General features: G+C 42.9%; 2 protein-coding genes across 6 annotated transcripts in view; one reads left to right on the top strand and one right to left on the bottom strand.

Moving 5' to 3' along the window:
• The first annotated feature begins 1,521 nt into the window (after window positions 1–1,521).
• The window catches only part of Pdk1 (Phosphoinositide-dependent kinase 1), a 578,009-nt gene continuing 558,819 nt past the window's right edge, over window positions 1,522–20,711 (top strand). The window contains exon 1 of one of the 2 annotated variants that reach the window (XM_076429674.1): window positions 1,522–1,652. In XM_076429674.1, coding sequence (XP_076285789.1) covers window positions 1,629–1,652 — 24 coding nt within the window. In that variant the 5' untranslated portion in view covers window positions 1,522–1,628. The remainder of the gene's footprint in view (window positions 1,653–20,711) is intronic. The other variant, XM_076429675.1, reaches the window with a different exon arrangement.
• Window positions 13,946–19,870, bottom strand: LOC143211743 (uncharacterized). Of its 4 annotated transcripts, XR_013009519.1 has the most exons (5): window positions 19,481–19,855; window positions 18,028–18,226; window positions 17,862–17,954; window positions 17,166–17,477; window positions 16,302–16,440 (listed from the first exon to the last, which is right to left on the bottom strand). XR_013009519.1 is itself a non-coding variant. In XM_076429679.1 (4 exons), the coding sequence occupies exons 1-4, from the start codon at window positions 19,600–19,602 to the stop codon at window positions 16,123–16,125; spliced, it is 732 nt and encodes a 243-aa protein (XP_076285794.1). In that variant the 5' UTR covers window positions 19,603–19,846; the 3' UTR covers window positions 13,946–16,122. The 4 variants fall into 4 exon arrangements, 3 of the variants coding, with proteins under 3 accessions (XP_076285794.1, XP_076285795.1, XP_076285796.1); XM_076429679.1 differs by lacking the exon at window positions 17,166–17,477 and having other exon boundaries at window positions 13,946–16,440; window positions 19,481–19,846; XM_076429680.1 differs by lacking the exon at window positions 17,166–17,477 and having other exon boundaries at window positions 13,946–16,440; window positions 18,028–18,248; window positions 19,481–19,619.

Genomic DNA, 20,711 nt, shown 5'->3' with positions numbered 1-20,711 from the left:
AGAGCGATCGTTAAGTTGATAGTGCACTGCTTGGTGAAACTTTTACTTCACTGTTGGCAGTGGGTATTTACTAAACAGATTGATGTAAATTTTAAATAAATGATACTCTATAAAATAATGTGATGTCAAATCAAGTGACTTACTCAGTGGTTCCTTCCTCTCAAACTGAATCGTAAATTAGAAAGAAATCCAAGGTTCTAATCGAAGCTAAAGATGATGTAACTTCCGATTCAGACTAAAGATGATGTGAATGGTCGCTAACTGGTCAGTCAATGGTCACTCACAATCTGTGGTCAGTCACTGGTCCAGGCTGAAGATGCTGTGGGTTCTGATCTAGGCTAAAGATCATGTAGGTTCCGATCCAGGCTAAAGATGATCACAGTCTGTGAGATAATGTAGGTTCTGATGTAGGTCACAGACTTAAGACTCCGACCAGATACTATTAACTTAAACACCGACGAGATACTATTAAAGAACTGAACTGCGAATTCATATATCTACTGAAAACCACCAATAAAACAAAATGTTGTTTATAAATATCGTTTTTTAATGTTTAAATAAATACTATATTTATAATAATATCATATTGTGATTGCTCTCAATATAAATAAAAAAACACTTTGTTTCATGTCTCTATCATAAACAGAACAAAAGTTATTGAATTTTGTCCAAGAAACAGGCATTCCGGCGCACTGTGGATCGGTGCGAGCTGAGCTAAGCTCGACTGGATTGATCGAGCCGGTCGAGTACTCGCATCGATGCAAGTAACTCGCACCGATGCGAGCCGATGACGTCGGCGCGAGTAGCTCGCTTCGATGCGGGTAGCTTGCATCGATGCGAGCCGCTCGCTTCGTGCGAGTACTCGACTCGACTCGACCAATCGAGTCGAGCTTAGCTCGGCTCGCATTTTGCGAGTACTCGAACAGCTCTAACTGCCAGCCTTATGGGAGTTGGCGGGACTCGAATTTTTCGGTATTTCTTACGCCCTCTAGGATATATTTTAGCTCCATCCAGAGAAACAGAAGGCCAACGACGGCATTTTGTCGGTAAAGAAGACCACTGAGGAGATTCTCGTCGCGATGCATCGGTGTGAATGCGAATTATTACGAAACCATATCGATTATTATTAAATGTTACATTCTCCGCCATATTTCAGACGATGTTTTGGGACTATTTTAGCAATATTTAGAACTTTTAGCGATGTGGTATATCAGATCACTGTAACTTTCACGTTATCCCCGCGCCCACTCGCGCCCACTTACTGGTCCCGCGGAATAACACAGGGGCTGGCAGTCTTTAATAGTATCTCGTCGGTGCATAAACGTTCGTCGCAACCTTACATTGATAAATCGAAAGGTCTATAATTTCAAAATTCGACTTACCGACGGGATACTGTTCGCCGATGCTGCCACGTGCGTAAATTTCTGCAGGAGTGTCGAGGTCGCTAGTAAGATGGCGGCAGGTGCGTCTGCGGCGCAATCGAGTCTGCGATCGACACGGCCGTGCCGTCCATGATGGCCGAGGCAGTATCCGAGATTTCGAGTACGGTGTCGTGAGTACGTGTTCCCTTTACCGCGCGTTTAACCGCTAGTGAGGTCGGTCCGCAGGCGAAAAGGATCCCGGAAACAATGACAGACAGTCCAGCGGCACTCGTAAGTGTTGTCACTGTCTATTAAATCCTCTAGAGCCGGGTAAATCGGCCGCCTCTCGCAGATCCGTAAGGTTACTCTGGAATCTGAAGGGAGAAACATGCGCGCATCCCAAAGGGCCTTTCGTTGTCCTTTATCCCGTGGCGACGGTTGTCGAGCGACGAGTTAACTCGTCGTTCCTCCGTTTGTCGATTGGTATTCAAGAGCTGAATGCGTAGATAGATCGGCCCGAAAGAAAACTGAATCGCGAGAACGTTGCTGGACGTGTGTGTTGTGTTCACGTCCTACAGCGAACGTCGAACGCGCACGCGCGGAACGGAAGTTCGTTGCCCGTTCCCGTTCGACGTCACCGGTCCGATACTCGATGTCACCTGTTTCTACGGTGACGTCACAGCTAACGACGCCAAACCCGTGACGTAACCGAAGACGCGGAACAGTTCGAAGGGCCGCAGTCTCTCTATTTACTCTCTCACCCGCGGAAACCTCCGTTGCGTCAGATTATTCTTTACGATACCGTCACTCGAATAAATATTAGGTTGGAACGAAAGTTCGTAGCGTTTTTAAATCAAAATTCAAAGATAACATAAAGATATTTATTTATAGGTTTATTGAATAACATGACAAGTCACCTAAAAAAATGGCAAAAAGTAATAGAAGAGAATGGAAAATATGTTATTGACAATCTATGTATAAATATCCTAATTTTATCTTTGAGTGTCAATTTAAAAAACACTACGAACTTTCGTTCCAACTCGATAGTTGTGCGCTCGATCAACGCAAATCACGCCGCGTCGGCGAATTCACCCATGGCTCCTGAACAACGCAGACCCGCCATGCGCCGCTTCCATGTTTACGCTCGTGGTTGCATAGCGAAGGGGCTTGCAAGCAGGCATGCGTTTCTTCCATAGAGATCACTGTTTTTAATCGCTTTATCGTCTCGATGGGTTCTCGAATCCTTCGGTTTTTACTTGTTCGCACACTGATCTTTGATCGGTAAGGAAGGTCACGGTAGGTTGACCAGTCGTGTTGGCGGGTTTGTAAGTGGCGAATTTTAATATCGATTACGCGAAAGGGTAATTTTGTCTCTCAACTAATTTCACTTGATGAGAACAGAAAATTTGGTTCGTTTAAATAAGGCCGCCTAAATACCTCTTCAGGTTATTGTGATGCAAAAGATATTTGTTACGTAATGTGCATGGTGTCTGCAAATATCTGGCAAGTATATTTTTTTTCGGAGTTATCAAGGTCATCGATGTTTCTTGATACATAACTACATTTTTTTTATTGCATCGTGTAACTGACCGAAAAATATATTCAGATATGTATAATAACATGACCTTGGAATGACCTTGATGTTCGATAATGAAAGTTTTACCTTTAGATCAAGGTCAATTGGGAGCCATTTAATTGGACGTGAAATGCTTCTTAAATTGATTACGAAGCTATCTACGTGTAAATGGTAACTCCGACTGAACTTGGAAAAACTGACTAACACGTTTGCACTCGTTTGTTCGCCTAACTTCAAGCCGAGACCATCACCCGGTAGACGGTAATTAAGCTTGGGGTAAAAATCGCCTCGATCGGGGAAAAACAAGATCGGTTTGTGAATCTTTCATTTACATTTTGTCGGACGGTCGAGAGTTACGGAGTAAGCCGAGCGAGAAGGCGAACCTCTTGGTAGCCAGGGCTCAAATAAAAGTTATTTCATGTTTTAATAATGCCGTCTGGTAACGAAGATCATGTAACGGCGGAAGTCAAACGAAAGAAAGAAGTTTAATTACGAGCCGGCCCGGTAATACAAGCGCGGCTGGCCAGAGGCAAATTTATGGTGGAACTCCTTCACGAACTATCGATTCAAAAGTAAATATAGAGCCGAAGTGGCTAGCCCAATTTCGTGCTAGGTCAATACCTGACAAATACCCCGTGGAATCGTTTAGCCTGCGCAACGCCGCGCCGTCGGCTTTCTCGAACGGAATCGCAACTTTCTGTAACCTTTTCCTATCGAGATTTCCGATCCGACACCTCCAAAGTGCACCGGATTCACTTTTGTTTAATCCTTTGCCAGCTGGATATTTTCGATCTCATTGTTAAAAACAACATTTTCGTACAAGCTTCACACAAGATTTCACGCTCATAATAAATTTTCATTAGTCAAGATTCTAAATGAAAATGTAATCCTTTAAATATTTAGAAACAAGGAATATATGACTTCATAATTATGGGCACAATATTCGTTAACACTTGGAAAATCATTGAATCAAAGCTATCCACTATTTAATCTTCGAAATAACAAGGCGACAGATAGAGTAACGAAAAATCGTGTACACACTCGCATTAAAATTAGGTTGTAGAGGTTTCGAGGAAGTCGGGGCGACTGCGTTCGATCATCGACGGGACAACACCGCGTTCTGGTCAAAATTACGGCCGACTTCCCATTGTTTGGACACGAGAAATTTATGGTAACGGGCTGCACTCGCGGTCATATTCCAATTCACATGTCGAGATATTGATCTTAATTTGAATCTACTGGGCGGCGCCTTAATTCAGATCAATTGGCCCGCCAATTAATTTGAGAGTAACGACCAATCGGCTGCCATGGGAATAATCAGGGGTGACCGTCCGCGGGGCGGACGTGTCTCGACCCGAGGCGAAAAACGACAAATAATTTTCCATCGGCTGGACATGTGTCACGAGCACGTTTTCCAAACTGAACGTAAAAATGTTGCTTACGTATGTATGTACATACCTATACACGATTACCAAAGTGGCCTAAGTCTGCGCAAGCCTTTCCCGTTTCGGCGTTTCGTCAAATATTTTCCCGATGGCCGATGCAAAATTTTTAGCCAATTCAGTAATCTCATATCTCGCAAAAAAATTGGATTGCATTCTCAAAGTAGATGTGAAAACAGAATGAATGAAATTACTACCTAGACGTACAACGTCATCGAATTATCAATTCGATAAGGACCAGATTCAAAAAATAAACAAGATCATTTAATCGATGGGACGCATACTCTCCGGTCTCGGACAGCAAATCTCTGACTAATATTTCGTGCTATGAGCTTGCGTAACAAGATTAAAACGTAACGATAGAGACGTGGTATCGAATTGAAAAAAATCCCTCGGTGCAGAAAATCGAGGTGAAGCGGGGGAAGAGGCTCGTAATAGAGGGAAATCACGCGCGGACAACGATCTACGAGGTGTCTCGTTAACATTATTGGTATACATGTACCTACACCAATAATCGTTACTGAACTGCAGCTGCACAATTGCAGCCATTCAATGCAACGCACGACGGTACACGATCCTATCTCGCCACGGGATTGAAACGGTTTCTCCGTGGACGATGCGATGGGATAAAACGGATATTAGATCACGCCGCGAACCAGCGAAAGCAGAACAAACGAGTCGGCTAATTGCAACTGTTTCGTCTTACTCTGTGAATCATCCACAATCTTTTCTTTTTGCACGGCGACTCATTTCTAACCGATTTCTAGTCGATACACGTTCGTTCTCGAAATCAATTCATTTAATTTTCGTTCAACTACATTTGTTTTAGGAATTTTTGCAAATACATGTTAACGATATAGATAATCCGTAAATTTTAAGGTGCATATGACAATCTTCTTCTTTATTTCGGACGAAATCAATATTTTACATTTTATTTTGGCCGATGCAAAATTGTTAGCCAATTTAGTAGTTTCATATCTCCTAAATAAAATTGAATTGCATTCTCAAAGTAGATGTGAAAACAGAATCAGTAAAGCTACAGCCAAGACGTACATCCAATTATCAATTTGATAAGTATTACATTGTAATGGTAAAGAAAAAATTATTTCACGCAATTTAATTTAACGGTGTTTTTTAAAATGGAATAGTATATTTGTTTTACGATAGCACGATAGATGATAAAAGTAAGTTTTTTAACTTTTTGACCTTGATACGATCTTGAGGAAGAATAATCATGTTGGAGCGGGAAAGCTGTAGAAATTTAAAACAAACGTGTTTCCGGCTGTGTTGTGTATTTGTGTTACGTATAGGCGAGCACAATGCGATTCGTGATCAAATCAGGTCCGATGAGGAGAATTCGGTCGGCTCGACGCGGCGTCTTCTGTAACATCCTTACCAGCTCATTTCTTTTAAATAGATCCCGATATTTACGGGATTCCGCAGCTCGGTTCGCGTGCTCACCGAAATTCTGGCACGGAGTATCGAGTTACCGGCGATCGCCGATTATTTACGGGGTTGTAATTTTCGCGGCGCGGCGCGGCGTGGGATTCTAATATCTATCGCCGTTTAAATAACTCCGGAGATTTTCGAGCGCTCGCGTGTTCGTCGGCTGGCAACCAGCCGCGAAATTGCCGACTCGACTCGACTCTCGGAAACGATCATCAACCGGCTCTCTCTTTCTTCCTCTTTCTTCCTCGATCTTTTTCGGAACGCGTCTTCTTCGGGACAGGAATGCGAAGAAATTCGTCCTCCCCTCGCACGGAATTAACGGGTTACACCATGCCCGAAAACCGATTTTTTCCTCCTCGCGTATCTTCGTAAATAAACACTTCAATTACAACTGATTCAGAACATGTAACACATTACCGACCGGTGATTGTTGCATAATTTTGAAAAATCTATGGTACATGGCTAAACACTTTTTAACGGAACCTTCAATAGCAACAGCAATTTTTATTGGAACTAACAAGTCACCCTCAATAACGTTATCTAATAGTTTCATTTCAGATTGCAATGTAAAAGATCTATGCTTTCTTTTGGTACAGCAGAATTGTTGGAAATCCTATTAATAGGCTTTCGGTAGGTAAAGTGTTAAAATGCGTATTGAATTTTGAATGTTTTTCTTCCTCGGTGCGTCACTCCATTCTGAAAATTGTTCTTCAGTTTTATGTATCTCCAGAAAAGGATTTTCACCCGAAGACGAATATTCTCTGGAAGCATGATTGTCGTCACATGAATACAGCGCAGACAGTATCGTTCATAAGATTGGAGTGCGAAATAAATGGTAGAAGCTGGTTGAATGGTTGTAGACTCATGGTTATGAATGTGGTCGAGAATTCTTGGCACGGTAGACTGCAGTTGCATTCTACACGGCTATTGTACACACGTCCTCTATTCGATGATCACGCTTCCATTTCAATTTTCGTCGTCATCGTTTACAAGTAGCAGAAATACTTCGAACGAGAGTTTCATCAAAAGTTGTGGCTTTAATGGACTCGAATCTTTCAAATAATTGTCTCGTGAATTATGTTCTGTTCGCGATTTTAATTGATGACTGACAGACGAAGGGTGGCGGCTGAAGAGTGTAACAATCTTAGTCGGAGAAATTCCATCGGGTTTCTTGTAAAAGTTCATTTTCATAACCGGTTGCGGGTTGGTTATGCCGTTCCGAATTTTATCGGCGCGGCTCGTAATTCAGTGGGAGTTATAGGACAGCCACAGAGAAATCGGTATCGGCGAGCAATTAAAGGTGGATCCTGAGAAACGTGCTCGTAGATCGTGTTCGTCCGGTGGCTGCTCGAGGGGAACGCGCGAGAGAGCCAGTAGGATTAGAAACCATGCTCGACGACGAAAGACACACCGGGACGAGTTCCGTGTCGTTTCAAGACAAATTGCGCGTCTGAAAAATGTCCATGAGCGGTTCCGCGACACTTCCGGCCTCGCCGCGCCGCAGAGAACCTGTTTCAAACCAGTTCCCGCGGCTGGCAAGCATTTTTCACCGGAGCTGGCGACCCTGTGTTCATCCCTTCGCTAACAGATGGCGGCAACCTGCTCGAATCCCTTCATTTTCCATTCCTCCTCCATTTCCCAACATTACTATCACCCTCAATCTATCGTGAATAGTTGCAAATCATTTTCTCCTAAGGATCGTCCATAGGCGAATTAAACATTTTTTTATTAATGTACCTTATACTGTGAATCTTGATAACAGACTTAAATTTTCTGCATGAATCGAGTAAGAATGGATCTATCATGAATAGTTGCAAATCATTTTCTCCTGAGGTGAATGGTAAATTAAACATTTTGTTTATCAATGTTCCTTAGACCGTGAATCTTGATGAAAGATTTAAAGGATGGATAACGGATGTGTATGTTGTTAACACGTTGTTGGGAAGTGTTAATTTGATCGGTTTTGCATCAGGTTCTCTCGAAAATCAATCGAAGACAACTGTTCAAACGGAGTGGCAGTCCGGGAAGGGCGCCATTCCCAGATTAGCCGATATATGTTCCTGTTCGGGTCTCCCACAGAGCGTGCAAATATTTTGCTCGTTCAGCGTGTCGACCCGTAGTCAGTATCTGTCGGACAATATTTATATCGGCGCGGTGTAAAGTCCAATGAAATCATTACTCAAGACGCCTGTCTACACTGCTGTGCCCGACTTTTTCCCATTAACGTCGCGCCCGGTTTCCTGTGCGATTTGCTGTAATGCTAAAATAGTATTCTGCACATTATACGGCTTTGCGATTCTTGAATTGAACATAATGAATAATAACTAGACTGCGGATTTTATGCATTTACCACAAAAACGGGCACGTAAAATTTAAAACAGTGGAGGTATTAAGAAGATTTAGGACCACCAGTGTATTAGTTTCACCTTAATAAGATAATTAAACGAAGAATGAAATTTTTTTATGGCTCCTGTGTCTGGCAATCAATGCAAACATTTTTTATTTTGAATAAAGATCCGCATTCTAATAATAGCGTACAGTCAACAGAGTCAACACTGGATCCAGAGATTCGGAAGAAATTTTGGGACATGTCGGCAGAAGTGTTGCCGTGAAGATCGAGATCTTCTCCGAGAGGAACGGGTCAATCGGCCGCACGTGCCGGAAGCGGAACACGCGCGTCGAAAATGCACGTGATCCACGGATAAACAACCGCTTGCGTGGCGAAGAGTACAGTACCTACAGCTCTGGATTAAAGGTAAAGGTTGGTTCTCAGAGAGGAGGCCAGGCGGCACGAGGTGGTTGCGTGCGGCACGTGTGATCGCCGGGGATCATCGTTTGCTCGCGAAATCAGCCGATATAAATGCACATTCGCGCGGCCGCGGTCGGTCGGCGTCGTTCCGGCTGTCTGCGAGCGGCTTCCTTCTCTCGGCGTTATTACGCGGCCCCGGCATTCCGTCGGTGTCATCGAGCTCGGCGAACAGAGAGAAAGAGAGGGAGAGAGAGAGAGGATCACTCTGCCAACCTCCGGGATATCGCATCATTTCACCGAACAGCCCGTTCTCCGGTCAACGATGCCCACCGAAGCCCCGAAATTACTTGAGGATAGCTTCTTCGTCGCTCTGGTATGCGCTCCGCTGAGACAAGACCATTCGAAGATCTTGCAGGGTCAAGGGAGAGCTAGGATTTAGAAGTTAGTTCCGAGATAGTCGAGATTGCGGTAGGGAGATTCGTTATGCGAGTCGTCCTGGGTTGATGCAGAGTACAATTCGATTATGAAGTTTGTCGGGTCTCTAAATGATGATCGGAAGAAGAGTAGATGAAGAAAGCTTGAGTCGTGGGTGGAACTACTTTGATCTGGGCTAGATCAGGGATCGGTACAAGTTGGTGGATGATCGAATCGGGATTAGACATCGAAGTTTCTTGAGTTGCAAATTTGAATGGGATGAAGATGAAATAGGATTCGGTGGTGCAGACAAGGTGTATCGGTTTACAGATGACTCGGGATGACTCGGGCCGGCGCGGCGCAGCGTAGTTCGCACGTGAGTCATTCGGGCCGCGATCAACGAGTTGCGCAAGGAGCATGATCGCCTGCTGCGGAGGCGTCGTATAAAGTATAAAACGCTCCGCGCCGCGCCGCGGGGCGAAGGAGGCCAGGAAAACAAAAACAAGGAGAAGAGTCCGGCAAGCGGACACGTCATCGAGGCGCGGCTTACGTGAAAACCGGGACACGACGCGTGTCGCAGATGCATCTGTCCTGATTCTTGTCTTGACGCCATTGGAACGGCCACAGGTGATCCCCAGTGAAGTTAGAAATTCTAAATGCTGTACCAAATGTTGTGTACCGAATCGGTGGAATGCAAAAAAAAACCGACGGAAAAGTTAAAATGCGTTTTCCTCGTACACCGAACTTACGAGCGTTCGAACGTTTTTCATCGCAAAACATGAAGAGATTCCTCGCAGCTTTTCACGAGGTTTCGCGAGTTCCGCGAAAATATTGTTGTTTGTAACGTTGTTACTGCGACAGCCAGGTGAGGGCGGGCTGGAATGGGGAGGGGAATAAAAGGCGGGGCTAGAGAGAATGACCGCGTGTTTAGTATTTTCCGTTGAAAATACGCGGTGCGGCGGCGGCTTTGCAACACGCGAATGCAACCGTACGCTTATTGTGACGTTTGGATAACACGCAACGTGACTACAAAGTATCGCACAATGCGGCATCCGGCAAAAACGATACAGCGACACACTACTGCGTACACATATTTCCACGTGATTCACGCGACGCTTTTTGCTGGATTTTATTCGACCGGGTAGGTTCTTGTCGAGCGTAGCCGGTTTTTCTCTTTCCCGTCCTCTAACAGAGGGAGAGAGAGCCGTGTCGGTCCACGTTCCATTTCCCGTTCTGTTTATTCTGCCAATTAATTAGCACCGTTACCACCCCCGCGGATCGATCCCTGAGATCCACTGTCCCGGAAGTAATCGATTTCTTGCGAACCTCTATCCGACTTCACGCTCGATGATCATCATTCGCAAGTAAATGCCGTATTTTGCACCCTCACGATCAGTTGAGCACGCTGTTTATTCCAAAGTAACAAGCTTCGCGTCGCGAACTTTTTATTTCGTTGCGATCCTCGCACCCGTCGATTATTTACTGATCATTTTTAATCCTCTGCAACCTGGGTCGTTTAATATGTTAAAATAGGAACCTCAATATACATATATTCTAGAATTTTTCAGATTCGTTTAAAACCCACAATAAGCCTTTATTCGCAAAGGGTTAATCTCGAGATACATATCCACGTGTGTATCATGGCATGATCGACCGATCCAAGGGGAAAGGTGCAGGCGTAGTTAGCCCTCCTCGCGAGATCGCATTGCATTACTTATGGCAGTACAAGCCGGGCGTCTTGTAAATTTAATCAAGGGATGCGCTTCCGCGAGTTGCGCCCGATGTCGGGATCGATTGCCGCTGCTCAGGAATTTATGAAATATTGGCCAATATCCCGTTTCTACCGTAACGCGCCTCTTATTTTTCCCTTCCCGCCCTTTTTCCCCGTTTGCCCACCCTCGGACCACCCCCTTGTAACAAGCTTTCCCTTACACTCGCTCTGCAGCTTGCCGGAGTATCGCTCAAGGACTCGTCCCGAGGAATTCTTCTCTAGGAACGGGTTTCTTACCAAAGGACACCGGACTCGGTCTACCGTAGAACCTCGATTTTATTAAAATTTTATTAAAACTGCCCGAGCTATTAGCGAACTATTACACGAACTCGCGCTTTTATTATCGGCGCTGAAATAAAACAGTTCTGGAAAGAACTCCGGGATAGTCGAATCTTCGTGAGAAACATCTGGAAAAGTGTATAAATTTCTTTGTTATCTCATAACCAACAGTTTCGTTTGCATTAACTCGTTCATTATGAGTGTAACAAACATCTGGGAAAGTGTATTTAACTTGAAATGGTTACGACGTATTTGAAAATTCTTCTAACGCGCTTCTAATAAAACATGCAACCGAGAGATGCGGTTCACAGAATGGTTGGCGAAGTCTGGCGTCAATCGTAGCCGCGTTGTCGCGACATTAAAGGCGGTAAACGGTGGATGATCAGACGGAAAAGGTATCGCCGCGAATGACTCACAGGCCATCCTTCTCTCGGTGGGTATCGCTATCCCCTGGCTGTCCCCCGCCCCCGCGTTGCGGCCGCGATTCCACGTACTGCATCTGCATGTTAAGTTAGATTGGCTCCGGGAGAACTGAACCGTAAGCCACTGGAATATACGTTGTCTTCTCCCCCGCGTCTTCGGCCTTTCCTCCCTTCCTTCGCGATACAAAGACATACGCGCTCCAGTACACATGTACGCGGATACTCGCGTGCGGGGATACACAAAGATGCATAGAGACAGTCGTGCACACAGTCCAGGACACAGTCACTCGCACATATACACGCGCAGATTCGCAGAGGACACGCAGACGAGTCCGTTCCCCGACGCGTGCACCGATGGTATTTGCATATTTCAAATTATTTCGAGGAAGATGCTAAGTGGAGCGTCGCTTCTGTGCAATGGAGCGATCTTCCCTTCATCTTCGTCGCTTCTTTTCGCCATTCTACTCTCGCCGCTTCTTTCATAAGTACATGAGTGCACACCGATGTCGCGGAATCGATCTCGCGATTCTCTCTTCAACCTCTTTTTAGTCTTCTCTCTCTCACTCTCTCTCTCTCTCTCTTCCTTCGTTCCCCATCCAGTTCTCTTTCCCTCTTCGCGAAAAGAATTAACCGGAGAGCTTCGCCTCGGCAAACAAACCCAGAGACGTTCTCCTTTTCCCGAGGATGATATCCGGGCTTTTTCATATCCGATTACCTGCCGAATATCCGGGCACACTGTTTTCACCGACTGATTCGACCGACGACGGCGTTCATTGACAACACTTTCGACCGGATTAATACACATTAGCCATATGATATTCGTTAGTTGTGATCCGAGAATGTTTGATGCAGATTCGAAGCCTGCGAGCGCAGCTTTTTTTCGCGTGACGTTGTCAGTAGAATAGATACTCGAGATGGTGGACTCCGGATTCGATGTTTGACCGAGAGTGTGGTCCCGTGTCGAAGGGGATTAGCTTATCTTGATGCTCTTTATTCTGACGTCTTAGTCGCTTCTTTCGATTCGGTACGATAATGGTTTGGGAAACTCGGAAGATTTGCGCGGTTACGTCGTTTACTTTTCTGGCGAATGAGATTGGGGAGGTGAATTGATATTGAATATATTCAAGCATAATAGCAACGTGTTGCGTCCACAGGTTATTGACAGTATATTTCATGGTTATTGCATTGTAATGTAGAATCTGTAGACCGTCCATTTTAATATCGAATATCCGCACGTCTACCAAGAAAAGTCTGCTATCCATCCCGACAAGTCCATTAACAGTTCCAGGAAACGTCTTCTCATCTTTCCCCTTCTTTCTCCCCCCTATCATCCTGTCTTTACAACCCTTTACTGTCGCCAGAGAAACGTCATAACAACATCGACAAGAGTACCATTACTTACGTGCCTGACTGTCTGTACCATCCGGCAGTCTTTCATCCGATCAATCAAGCGCGTTCATGATCAAAGACGTTTATAATCATCGTATCACTATTGTCGCAAGAATCAGACGGAAATAGCGTTCGCATTTGCCTACGTACAATTTTGTACACAGTAGCCCAAGAGTCACTTGAACCCCTTGCCCTACGATTTATTATACGGTTTCAGTGATTAGAACTTTTACTGTAGTACGTAATCTCCTAAAGAAGGAGAAAGTTTATATCTACTGCATGCCTACATGTTCTCCAACAATATACATTAGCAAAGCCAAAATGGAATTTCATCTCGGTGTAACACTAGGTGTTCGAGTATTCTTAATTTTCGTTTATTAAGATTGTAAAGATGCTTCCCTGAGGAATTATTTACCAAATTTATTTCTTTGGGTATATATTAATGGAAAAATGGCCAAAGATTTGTTATGTTTATAAAATAATGTGAAATGGTTATTTTTAGAGCTCCGTAAACGTAGTGTTAAAGGAGATTAATAACACACATATTTATTAGAATTACTCTGTTCAGAATCCTCATCACCAGTCTGACACGATATTGTTGGGCAAGGGGTGTAAGGAGGAATAAGCCTTTTGTTTCTAGAAAATTTACATTTGTCCTTTTAGAAATAAATTCGACTTTTAAATGGTATTTAAGTAATTTGCACGTGTCGTGAGCACATAAATAACCTCCGAGCAGTAATCGTATATAAACGGCGAGGTTAACGGTAAAAGCCTCATTTCGCGCGGTCTCTTTTTCGCGAAACAGCACGGACTGTGAAAAAAGTTACGATCTCGGTCCGATCAAAATACTTTTAACTGGTGGAGCGGGCTTTGAGCCCTCGGCACGGCCGACAGCCTCTAAAAATCATGCTCTTTTATCTGTTGTGTCGTTCGCCGGACATTTTACCGTATTATTTGACGTGAGCTTGTTTATTGTCCGGTTCGTTACGATCACTTTGCCGGATGAGTAATATCGTAAACGGTTCTTTTAGCATCTACATCCGGTGCTTGCGCTGATGACGCGGCTACGATATGTTCACCCAGTTATGTCGCCTGTTCATATATGTATGTACACATACATGTGTTATACTTTCGGGTGTCACGACTCTCTTGAGATTATATCGGTCATAATTCTGCGAGGGTGGGTTTCGCGTTGTCCGTCAGCTGTGTAATCTCTCGGCGGATCGTTGTACGCCGCGGAAAATCTCCGAATTTAGAACCGTTCTCCAACAGCTTCGTTCGCTGTAAATAACGCATCGATCTTTTTAATCGATGATTAAAACATTCATTTTAACCTGTCGACTACATCGCTCAATTTTATATTCATCCGATCTAATCCTGCTGCAATTATACGATCCGTAAATTTGCTTTTACAAAACAATTTAAGTGATGAAGATTCTGAACAGAGTCTGATCGATATGTATGGTTTTTTATTAATTTTCTTTAAATTGAAATAAAGTTCTATTTTGGCTTTGTTAATGTACAGCTATTAGAGGACATATAGGGATACAATAGATATACATTTACTCCTTTTTTTAAAAGAAATTACGAACCACAAAAACGTTGTAATTATTGAAACCGTAAAATAAATCGTAGATCATCATAATGAACTTAATCGAAACTCTGCGTATTATTGGAAATGATGTGGGTGATGGAATACGACAGGGATCGCTGTCAGGTTGTCGGTTAGGCTCGGTTTTTCGCCCCTCCACCTCGACATTGTTGCAAATTAATTCCATGGAGTCGCGCTCCGAGGCGACGAGACGCGTCGCGGCGACGCTGACTTGCAGCGAGAACTCCCGAAGAAAGATTGTTGCAATCTAGAGTTGCGAATCGGTACTCCATTCGCACTAGAGGCGAGCAAATACTGTAGGGGTGAATGAACTTCCCCGAATGTTCGGTGTAAATGAACTTCTCGGATGTTAGGCACGACTGACGAAGGAAGGAGCGTTTCGGGTCGTGTCGAATAGATCGAGTAGCTGTTTGGAATTGAAATTTAGTTCAGGATAGTCTTCGGGGAACTATAATAATTACACCCCCGGCTGTAACCGTAAATTACTTTCGAATTCGTTTACCTCCCTCACGGGTTTTCGTCATTTATCCTTTCCGTTCCACTGTTACTACTCACTCCAAATATAGATAGACGTTTGTGCATTTGCATAAATAGCAAGCAGTAAATTACAGCATAAGGATTCGCGGTCCGATCATTACTACAAGAGTCAACTTAATAATGATTACGTACCACCGTGATGACACCGAAAGATAGCGTAATAGTGACTAAGAATGACACGAGTCATCCGAGTGCACGTCGTGTTATAACGCAATTATGATTCATCGTTTAAGGCGATTGTTTAATAGGAATGCATAAGTTTCACTTTGACGTTCGCTGCAACAAATAGTCTCTCTTGAATAGAGGCATGACTGAACGTGTCGGGAATTACCTTCTTACATCATATACGAACACAACATTATTTATTGAAGAATTAAATAGGAACTACTGCGAAATACATCCAGTCCCTTACAACAATCAAACCAGATAAATCATTCTAACGATAATACCACTAGTCGGAGCATTTCAGCGACGGGAACATCACATTGTTTTTAATCCCCGTGTGTTCCATTCGAGCGAAATCTTGCCAATCTCCGTAAACAAATAATTCGGGACGACTTCGACCAGTCGACGGGCACATTCGCAAATAACAAACTCGCTGGGATTTGCTCGTCGCGTCATGGGGGGTTTGTCACGGAATTTTTATTTACCCTCGCATGCTCGGCGAGGGGCGCGAAAACGCGGCCGATATGAAAAAGCGAAACATCTCGCGGAAAAAAGTCGCGAGACTTTTCTGGTATTTCAAGTGGCGCGTGTGAAAACGCTGCAACCATGTTACAGACTTCTTTTCACGATTTCCACCGCTGCTGCTGGAAGTTCTGCGCGCGGGGAAACACGCGACGAATTGTGCATGCATATAGAACGACCCCCCGCGAGCCAAGTTCCCTCTTGATCTTTTTCTTATTCTAATTGAAAACACGGAATATCCGTCCTGTCGCGGTTCGCGGAATTTATGCGGGCTTTTTAACCCTCGCGCGTGGCTCTGGTTTCTCTGTTTAATTAGCGGCTCGCGAACGTTTTAAGAAATTAGACGAGACATTTTAAGGTGGTTGATCTTTATAATTCTCTGTTGAACCCCATCAGAATATCGAAAAATTTATTTCCGTTGTCGGAGGATCTAGTCAGCAAGTGACGGTGGGCCAGCTCGCCTGTTCGTAGTTTCTATATTTCGCGCAGGCGTCGACGGACCCGTAATGGAAAGGCATCTGGACGATGTTGATGTCGTAATCGGTGTTGACTGCCAGTGCGTTCACCGTTGGTATGTGTAGCTTATTAGCAAGATCTTCCTCCTGAAATTCGCCAGTGATCGGGTTCAAGAGCGCGCAACGAGTTTTCGCAAGCACGCAGGCAGTTGTGTTGACAAACAATTGGGCCAGTTTCACATCGGTGTTGTTGAAGCTCGGGAACATGCGGATTGCTTCGCCCACGCACTCTCTTATCTGAGGGAAACCGTCATAGAATTAGAATAAAACAATCAACAAAACCTATTCTTCCTCTGTTTGAAACGCTAACGAATATGAGCAGGGCCCGCTCTAGAGGCGGGCAACCCGGACATTTGTCCGGGGCGCCAAAATTTAGGGGTGCCATTTTGGCTGTATGTTTAAGAAAAATATTGATGTGTTAAATACCCAATAAATAGAAAATTTCACGTTACGTAGAATTAGCAGATTGAATTTCAGCAGTATCTGCGCTTTTAGGCAAAAATGAAAGCCTAAGCAATGTACTGAGCTTAATTACAAAGTTTTTTGTGATTTTAGCGTAGTCGATGTTACCTTGTTTTATTTTCAAAATAATGGCATTTTGATTGTTTGTGCAATAATACACATTTTTAATAGCATTTAAAAACGTAGAAAATTATATGGTTAACAATTTGTGGCTAGGTACAGATATTTCTTCATTAATTTCTACTGTTTTGCACTGCTTGATTATCAATGTTATGTTACATGTTCCTTTCTAAATACATGCTTTTATTAAAATTTGAATAAAATGTTTTGATTGTTATTGAAAATAAAAAATATGTACCTTTATTTTAAAAAAATATATATTCTTAAGGAGCGGCAATTTGTCTTTTTGTCCGGGGCGGCGTAACCGCTAGAGCGGGCGCTGATATGAGTGCGTAAATTATATGTACAAAATTATTTTACAATTAGGTGAAACCACTTACCGAGCCCATCGATTCGCGTTCCAGCATTCTGTTCAAGTATCGTACACTATGTACAGAACGATTATAGGAGTTGGTATAGGTATGTGTGTATATATGTACAGTATATCATAAGTTTTACGAAGTTTTCGGTTGTATCGATTGCCGTCTTGGATCAATAGGTTCCGCTCCAGGCCGTATGGTGTTCGACTCGGGGTCCCGTTCCCATATGACGCAAATATTTCGCGCTATTTGTTTATACAGTTTCCGGTATATGAAAGAAGTTTTCCTCGACGTCCTCGGACTTGGCGACGTTCGCAGCTTCACACGCGCGTCCTGTTCAATATTTACAACCATCTCGTTCTTTACGTTCTTATGTACATTATTTACAATGAATCGGCCGACATCTCACACAAATCCAGAAACAACTTACGCTGAACTGGAGTTCATTTTTCACGATATGTATTGTAAAAATTACATCGAATTCATTTAGTTTAAAATAACGCGATATGAAATAACTGGTAACACTCATTTCTTTTTAATTTTCACTTAGACCACTTTCATAATTATGGACACATTTACACCCCTACAGAAACGATTGAATAAATCATCCAGTCATGAATTGGAGCTGGTAACGTCAGCACGTCGAACCCCTGCCGCGCGAAATTTAACGATCAGGCGAAAAGCCCTTAAGCGCCTCGGAATAATTAAACTGCTTACCAAATTGTCCTTGTTCACCTGGCGAATGCATTCGAGGAACGTGCAGTAGATCGTTGTTGGGTTGGCTTTGGTGTTCAGGGTGCTGGTAGCGTTCTGTTGCAATAATCCTCGTCGATGATCGATATCTGACATTCTTATATGTAGAAACAAATGAAATCTCACTTACGTTCAAGTACTGTTGGCAGTGAACGTAATCGGTGTTGTTCAGGTACAGGTCTGCGCAGCTGGACATAGCCACCAGCATGGGGTAGCTGAGGGGTTGGTTGGTGGCCTTGAAGAAGCAGCCGTAGCAAGCGTCTTGGCGAATTGCGTCCGAGCCTTGCGATTCGTTGCACAATTGATTCAGAAGTTCGGGAATCCTCACGCTACGATCACACGAGTTGCACACTTTCCGTTGGGTTATCATTGTTACTAACACTAAACCTACTACGAAGGGTCAAATAACCCATTTTAGATTTTTTATTTGAGAATTATTCAGAGATCGTAAAGGTTTTTTCATGGGAATTGATTGAATACATTTTTTGACTGCAGTAAATTTAAATCTTATTCTTTTTACAAAACCATACGCATTAGTCACTTTTGATGGTCAGTAGGTTTAGTGTCAAAAGATTAAAAGCATTTCAGGACACCTACAGAGTGAGTGTACAAAGTATTCGTACACCTTTTAAAAACTAATAACTTTTTTATAATTGTACCAAACGACCTGATTTTTTATACTCAATTAGAAGCATTAGTTTACGAATTGATATGCAAAAAGATTTTCCAAAAATTACAATTTACAAGGTTGAATGCAAAAATAAAAGAGGCATTTTTTAAAACTTTTTTATTTGGGCCCTTAATGAAAATTTAAAATATATGTTTTCTAGATCATGTTCTTTATACACATGGTGAAAATTTCATCGAAATCGATTGACGCAGAAAAAAACAACAGGCATCGAAAGATGTACGATACTGTGGATTTTAAGCAGAAACTGATCAAAAGTCGTGGAAAACTAGGATTTTCACCATTTTCAACCGCTTGTTGCTCGTGTGTATGTTAATCGATTTCAATGAAATTTTCAGAATGTGTATAACTAACATATATCTACAAAACATATATTTTAAATTTTCATTAAGGACCCAAATAAAAAAGTTTTAAAAAATGCCTTTTTTATTTTTGCATTTAACCTTGTAAATTATAATTTTTGGAAAATCTTTTTTGCATATCATGCTTCTAATTGATTATAAAAAATCAGGTTGTTTGGTACAATTATATAAAAAAGTTATTAGTTTTTAAAAAGTGTACGAATGCTTTGTACACCCACTGTATATGTTATTTTGAACTGATTAAAATGATTAAAGCAAGATAGAAATTTGTACATGGTAGGCGTGCCTGACAATTAATGAAGACAATTTTTATTTTGCATAAAGATCCACAGTCTAGTTATTAATTATTTGGCCAGTCTGCCGATAATGCATTTTTGACGCTTTAACTTTGTGAAAATGTTGCGCTGTCTTTCTCAAAGTTTTGATTCGTTCTTGATCACGATCGATTAGCAGGTTGATTCTCGGCGTCAAAGGATTGCATTACTCGCAGAAAGAGCAGATACCAGTCGCGATAAAAAAAATTAGAGCAGTACTGTTTGACGGCAGTTAGAGATCCCAAGAACTTCGACAGGCCCTCGTGCACCAGCGGTTCCACTATATTGACACCGAAAGTCACGAACAACGTTAGAACAGCGAAGCTGCGTGGTTTCACCATCGTTGCGCGGCACTCATTGGTTATTTGACCGGATATTCGGTTCAGGCCATGCGTTATATACCAGTGGTGAATCTGATAGGAGTGTGGGACATATTACTTCCGGCAAGGAGGATTCGCTTTCTATATTTTGAAAGAAAGCGTGATTTCAACGGTTCGCCACGCTTATTGTTCCTGCAACTGTTGTAATGTGCGACCATAATATTTGATCTATATGTACGTATTAATATACGACCATTTCGATCCAATTAATTCATCATTTTGATACTAGCAACAATATCTGCGTTGTACAATTTGAAATTGTATGGAGTACTTTGTTGCTTGCGGATCGCGCTGTTTTAAAACCGTGTTGCACGAGGCTCTCCCCTATCTTTAATTTTGTACAGAATTATTAACTGGTCGTCCTCGCGTATAATGGACTACAAAATCAAAGAAGAAATGCAAAGATCGGGGACAATGGGCTGAATCATCCTGTGTGCGTATGAATGGCACAATCTACTGTCGGGAGGAGCCTCTGAATAAAAAGCTGCAGGTGTTCTACCATTCTTCTCCTTATACTGTTCTTCTATTCTGTAGATTAAAGCAACGTCTGTCGAATCGATCTCTAGAAAAAGATAGAATTTTTGAACGCTGTCGCAGTCGCGTTTTATAATAGAATTTCTGAAGAACTGCGTCTGGCTCTCTTGAAACATCATTCAAACATATTTCAGATGTTTTAAATTACACCTACTCATAAATGTCATAAATGCATCAAATCCGCTGTCTAATTATCCCAACAAAGAAGAAGTACTAATTACACAATTACGAAGATTGCTGTCGCTCGCATATGATCAACGTAGCAATGTCAGCAATTTCTCGTCGAGCTCCGTGTCCACACCTCATCCGATCGTGACAAAGTAACAGAAGCTTCGCGGAGCCTTTAGATCTGTATTATTGTACAGCGTGGGAATCGGTCGCGAACGTATTCAGCACAGATCTGGCCGAGGTCGGGTTCCCGTGCCGCATTTTTCCCGTGACACGTGACACGCCGCGTCGGAACTCCGAGTGCAGTTTATTTATTTTCCGCGGGAAACGGAAAGCTTCCCTTCGTTGCCGGTAACTTCCGTTGGGAT

This window comes from Lasioglossum baleicum, chromosome 9 (assembly GCF_051020765.1).
Source record: "Lasioglossum baleicum chromosome 9, iyLasBale1, whole genome shotgun sequence".
NCBI classification, from domain to species: Eukaryota; Metazoa; Arthropoda; class Insecta; order Hymenoptera; family Halictidae; genus Lasioglossum; species Lasioglossum baleicum.
Note: the sequence above shows the minus strand (reverse complement) of the source record. Positions and strands in the feature narration are given on the sequence as shown.

Bases quoted from the DNA above. Each gene is read 5' to 3' on its own strand.
- LOC143211743 (XM_076429679.1), bottom strand. From the start codon at position 19,602: ATGGTGAAACCACGCAGCTTCGCTGTTCTAACGTTGTTCGTGACTTTC. The intron at 18,227-19,480 runs GTACTGCTCTAA...GTGTGATCGTAG, and splicing joins TCTCTAACTGCCGTCAAACA to CGTGAGGATTCCCGAACTTC. The intron at 16,441-17,861 runs GTAAGCAGTTTA...GGTTTCCCTCAG, and splicing joins AGGTGAACAAGGACAATTTG to ATAAGAGAGTGCGTGGGCGA.